We start from the raw sequence: 6000 nt of genomic DNA on the forward strand, positions 1-6000 counted from the left end.
ATTCATATTCAAGAGGAGCACATTATTACACACCCCAGATTATGTTATTGTGTAACAGCATCGTGTATGGGGTGCTGGATGTGCTTACAGAAGCAACTGATGACACAGAACTTAAAAGAATACTGAAGTTGAGACCTTAAACTGTAACGGACATATGTCAGTGTCTTATTTAAAATCTTGCAAATAGCATGAATTTCCTGTTCACAAAACCTTACTTCCTGCCACCAGTTTGTGTAACATTTATGATTGAATAACATATCCGAAGATGTAAACGTGTTTCAGCTCAAAGTGCTATTTACCCATCATCCTTGTCCACGCTGACCAAAGTTGGTTCCCAAGCCAACAAAGCCTCAGTTTTAAAATTATCTTTTTTTTTCAGATCTCTCCATTGCCTGACCCCATCCTATCTCTGTAACCTCCTCCATCCTGACAACCTTCTGAGATCTCTACACTGCACCAATTCTGCCATTTTTTCCCTCCAAATTTAATCACTCCTCCCTTGTCAGTTGTGCCTTAGCTGCCTAGGTTCGCTCTTGCGCCTGACACCAGACTCTTGAAGCAACTGCTCTAGTTGGAAATCAGTCGCAGCAGAAGACTCCCAGGAGGATAGCCTTAGGGATACCCTCAAAGCATCACTGAAGAGGTCAAACATCCCTAGCGATTCATGGGAGTACATGTGACTGACCAAAATGGAGAAGGTTCATTTGGGAAGGCACCAAACACATCGAGACATTTTGCCGAGAATACGCAGAGGCAAAATCGAGGTGTCGGAGAGAACGCACAAACCTCCAAACAGCTCATTTACCCGACTCTCCAAGATCCACCTGCCCCACATGTGGCAGAGTCTGCAGGTCACATTGGACTTATCAGCCATTTCTGAACCCTTCGAACCAGAGTGGAAGCAAGTCATCCTCAATCCAAAGGGATTGCCTAAGAAGGAGGAGAAGAAAGAAGCTACTGTGTAGGCCCTGGGCCTGGGAACTTCCTCCTTACTCTTCTTTATGGTAACATTTTTATTGTTACCCACTTCCTTCCTTCTTACATCCATTCTTTTACGAGTACGTTAGGCCCTGTTATTTTCTCAATGGCCTGCCATTCCGCTCTCCCTGTAGGTTCCTTGTTCTGGGTGCCGCTTCGTTTTCTTAACCCACTTCTCCTAATCATGTGCCTGGCTGCAGGCCCAGCTTCCTTCTTGATTACTAAAGCATGTTGGACCTTCAGCCACCCGCTTCCCTCCCATTCTGATCCCGAGAGCAAAAAGCTGCCCACCTTTTTCACAGATTTATTTTTTTCTTTGTCTGTTCGCATGTCCATCCTTTAACATTCACATCAGCACATTTGTAATCCAACATTTTCTTCTTTTCAAAACCCAACTTCTCACAAGCTATTTAATTAAAAACAGAGCCAAAATACTGCAAATCTGAATAAAAACTGAGAACGCTGAAAATACACAGTAGGTCAGGCAGCATCTGTGGAGAGAGAGACCCAAAACATCAACACTATACTCTAACACTATACACGTTGCTCAATACAGATGCTGCCTGACCTGCTGAATATTTCCAGCATTCTGATTTCATCTTTAATCAAGAAGAGAAAAATTGACATTCACAGTCGCCATGACAGAGATGGTATCTCCATTATGACACCTTTACTGTTACAAACTCAGAGTCAGATGAGCAACACCACATTTCCAAAAAAAAAATTCTTGAGATGCAGGCATTACCCGAAAGGCCAGAATTTATTGCCCATCCATAGATGCCCTGAGGTGGTGGTGGTGGGCTTTCTTCTTGAACTACTTGGCGATGCTTTGGTGCAGCTGATATTGTGTCAGGCCACTTCAAAGATCAGTTAAGGATCAACTGTGTGGGACTGGAGTCACATATAGGCCAGGTGGCGTAAGGACTAGGAGTCATTTCTTAGTATTTTTCATGATAGCATCTTTATTTCATGAGTATTAATCCATGGAGTGCACAATGTATCCACTGGCACAACACTGCATTCAAAATTATTCACTAGAAGAATACTTTAGGATAGTAAATGTACAATACAGAAACTACAGCATTGATTTTTTTTAAAAAGTCAATCACTACTGTTACTCAGGCGCTCATACCTTAGTAATCCAAACAGAAGTTTAGGAGATTCGACAAGTGCCATTTCAGTCACCCACTGAAAACCAAAAATATCCACTGTGTCAGCTTCATAGCCAGTGGGAGAAGGATCCAATCTTAGTAGCAGTCTTAAAAATACAAAAGAACAAATGGTATCAATGCAATCATAGATTCTTGCCATTTTCTGGCAGTTAAGTTGGGCATTAAATTATATCGACACTTCAAAGCCTGATCCCTAAAATTCAGAAAATGCAGCTTGTAATTGACAAGCACAGTTCTAGGGTCTGGCAATTGTAGATCTACATCAAAATCCAAAATAAAACTGATAATTAAAATGCATGTTGGTGCCCAGTATGACAAACCTTAATGAACCTTAAACAGTACTATGAGGGTAACCATCACCTTGAACCCCTGGGTAATAATCTGTTGGAGCGGGTCACATTTCCAATGCAGAACAACCCAATTTTTTACTGCACTGATTTCAACATGGGTGGGTTCTACAGCTGACTTCATCAGACTATTACCCTGGGGGTCATGATGAAGATTAACCCTGATGAACTCTAACGGAACAACCTAGTGGACTTATTAAATCTTATAAAAGTTTTTTGCTATTTTGATTGAGGAAATTAATCCTGTCCATAATTCAAATACATTACTGAACCAGGAAGTTATACACTGCAACTTCTCTGTACCGTTGGTGCGAAATTCTAAGTATACTGAAAATACATCAAATTAATTATTAATCTCAGAGCAAAACAGGTGATTTATCAAATTCTGTTTAGGCATCACATAAACGTTGCCAGCAAAACTAGACTAGTAAATTGGTAACTATTGTGAGACAAAGTGGTTCCTAATTTTACTCCTAATTGGCCTAGTTCTAATTTTATGATTGTGTGTCCTTGCTTTTGACTTCCTTCAACAAAGAAGTTTCTCAGTGTCTATCCAATCAAATTCTTTCATGATTTTAAACATTTCAGTTCGATTACCCTTCAACATTCTAAACTCAGCAGAATACAACCTGTCCTCATAATTTAAACCTTTAATCTCTGATATAATTCTAGCGAATTTGCACTGTACCCACTCCAAGACATAGATATCCTTCCCGAGATGCATTACCTAAAATTGTATTCCAGATAGGGTCAGACGAAGGCCTCCAAATGAAGCATAAATTCTTCATTTTTGTATTCAAACCTTCGTGAGACAAAGGCCAACATTCTATTTGCCTCTTCAGTTACTTTTTACACCTGTGGGCTAGCTTTTAGTGAACACTGGTAAAATGGCAGTCACTGGGTCAAAGAAAATCTATTTAACCAGGTAATTCAGAAAATACGGGCAAACTCCATGGAGTAAATAAGCCTGTTGCTGTAGAAAGTCAGATCATCCTCAACTGAGTCTAGAATCTCTATCCAACAGAAATGTAACAGTTACACAATGTCAGTTCATATGTTACAAACCGGTTAAGCGATCCACTTGCCAAATAGCCATCAGCAGAAAAGGATTTTCCTTCATCTCGTTGAACCAAGACACAGGAGAAACAAGGGTGTCTGCAGCACTCCATATCTGTCTCCATCCTTTCTGTCACATAGGGAGAGATAGGAGGAGTAAGAGATCCCCCAAAGTTATCATCCATTTTCCTAGAAAACACATTGTAGACAAATTCCATTATTAACTGTACCTCCTGCCAATTAGCACACTGCCAGCTTTTTGCAGAATGGCCATTAATGTGACACATACACACTAATTCTTGTAAACTAACTCTATAGAAAAGGAATAGCATAGGTTAGGCATCCATCTGTCTCGGGAAGTGATGGACTGTGTCTGGGTGTATTTCACTTCTGGATTAATCATCGTCTGTTGTGGCTGTAGGGGCAGATACATGAATGGCAATCTCCTTCATAGTTGGCATATATGAATAGCATTGGCTTGAGGTCGACTAATGTTTTTCCCTTCCGGCGGGCTCTCTCTTGCCAATTTGAACAGCTTGCTGTCAGCTCTGGCATGCAGAGTCACCAAAAGCATACAATAGCAGCATGGAGAAAGATATGCCAAATAACATAATGGGCACCTGTAAACAACCTCTAATATTCTCAAGTTGATAGGATATACACATGATGGATTATAGCCCAAGAGTTATGCCGCACACTGCAGGCATCCAGAGTGTGCCATTTCATACTGAGGTTTCAGTGCCATAAGCAGCCCTGAAATGCACCCAAAGTAGCAGGTCACTGGCTCACACTGACAATCCTCCTGATCTCAGTCAAACTGTTGAGGAAAGGCACTAAAGGGAAGGTGCCTCTCCATAGCGAAGCAGATGGGGAAAAAGTTAACTGAGTTGGGTCAAGGGCACTCTAATAGTTCATAATGAGATAACATTGACAGGTAACTGGAAGCTTCCCTTCCCTCTTAATATTATAAAGTTACATGATGCAGACAAGCAAACCCTTCTAATCTGGTCAGCTGGGTATCTGATACCCATAGGAACCCATTAGTAGGCTTAAAGGTCTCTAGATACACTGAAAATTCACACAGGTAGAATTTCAATTTGCCAGACAAGGAGTAACACATCTTCCCATATGCTTTGATCTGTACTTCTCTGTACTTGTATCTCTATTTCTGTCCATGTCCACCGATCCCTTTATCAGCCCCTATATAAATGATCCATTCTTCTATCAGTCCCTGCATATATTACCTGTCCCTTTAACAGCCCTATATCTATGACCATTCTCTCTCTCAATCCCTGCTCAAATGATCAATCCTTCTATCCCAGTTCCCTAAAAATAACAATCCTTTTCCCTCAGCCAAGAGCACCAATCCCTCTATCTTAGCTCCTATGTATATGACTAGCCCTGGGTTTATGATCTGTACCTGTCACAGTTCTTTATATATAGACCAACTGTGGTATATATGACCAGTCTGTCTAAGTACCTTTATGTCAGTACCTCAATCTAAATAACCAGCCTTCGTCTATGATGACCAGTCTTTGTCTATTTGACCCGTACACGTATTTCAACCTTTGCCTACATGATCAGCCCCTGTCTGTATGCTCTGTGCCTCTGCTCATTTGACAGTCCCTACCGAAATATGACAGGCCGCAGTCTAAATGACCAGCTCGGATCTAAATGATCAGCCAGGGTCTAATTGACTAGCCTCTGTCTAAATGAGCTGCCAGGGTCTAAATGACCAGCTCCTACCGAAACGACCCTGGCTATATGATCTGTACCTCTGTCTCAGCGCCAGCACATGACCAGCCATGCCTATATGACCTGTACCTCTGTATACGTTCTTCTTTCTTTTTGCTTTCTGCTTGTTTCTTTTCCTGCTTCCCGCGTTCCGGTGACGCTAGGACCCCGCATGCGCACTAACTCCGAAAGCGATTGGTCAATGTCTTTGATCATCGGCCCTGTGATTGGTCCCGATTTTATGAATCGTCAGACGTTCTTCCTCCAGCTCCACAGCTCAGGGATCGTCTGTAATGATCCAATCTGTGTACAAACGAAAAGTGATAATTCCCGTTGAAAAAGAAAAACGGTCAGATGGATTCGGATATGAACTAATATTAAAGTTTCTGTTTTAAAATGGTTTCATGTTGGTACATGAAAGAGAAATATTCGTTAAAGTATTCCAACATTTTCGCTTGTCCTTTTGTGACACGATCCCTAAATCCAGAAACCCAAAGGATCAAAAACTCACTTCAGTCACTTTTAACATTGGTGCATGAGATGTGATCTAATTATCTCTTTGAGAAACGATGCATAATGTGTTTTTTTAAGTAGCCCACCTTAAGAAAATTTACATATAACAGGTTCAAAAGAGCTAACACCGTTTTGCAGAACAAATTATTCTGCATTAACTACCTGTAATATAACCACTGGTCTTGCTGGATTTTTAACGA

The 6000-nt window shown here is 41.1% G+C and overlaps 1 protein-coding gene across 3 annotated transcripts in view; it reads right to left on the reverse strand.

Annotated features, from left to right (window-relative positions):
- The window catches only part of mms22l (MMS22-like, DNA repair protein), a 154939-nt gene extending 149489 nt beyond the window's left edge, over nucleotides 1-5450 (reverse strand). For all 3 annotated transcript variants that reach the window (XM_041188858.1, XM_041188859.1, XM_041188857.1), the window contains exons 1-3: nucleotides 5378-5450; nucleotides 3563-3742; nucleotides 2111-2236 (exon numbers count right to left, since the gene is read on the reverse strand). In XM_041188858.1, the coding sequence (XP_041044792.1) occupies nucleotides 2111-2236; nucleotides 3563-3738 (302 nt within the window). In that variant the 5' untranslated portion in view covers nucleotides 3739-3742; nucleotides 5378-5450. The remainder of the gene's footprint in view (nucleotides 1-2110; nucleotides 2237-3562; nucleotides 3743-5377) is intronic.
- Nucleotides 5451-6000: the final 550 nt, after the last annotated feature.

This window comes from Carcharodon carcharias, chromosome 5, assembly GCF_017639515.1.
Source record: "Carcharodon carcharias isolate sCarCar2 chromosome 5, sCarCar2.pri, whole genome shotgun sequence".
Classification (NCBI taxonomy): domain Eukaryota; kingdom Metazoa; phylum Chordata; class Chondrichthyes; order Lamniformes; family Lamnidae; genus Carcharodon; species Carcharodon carcharias.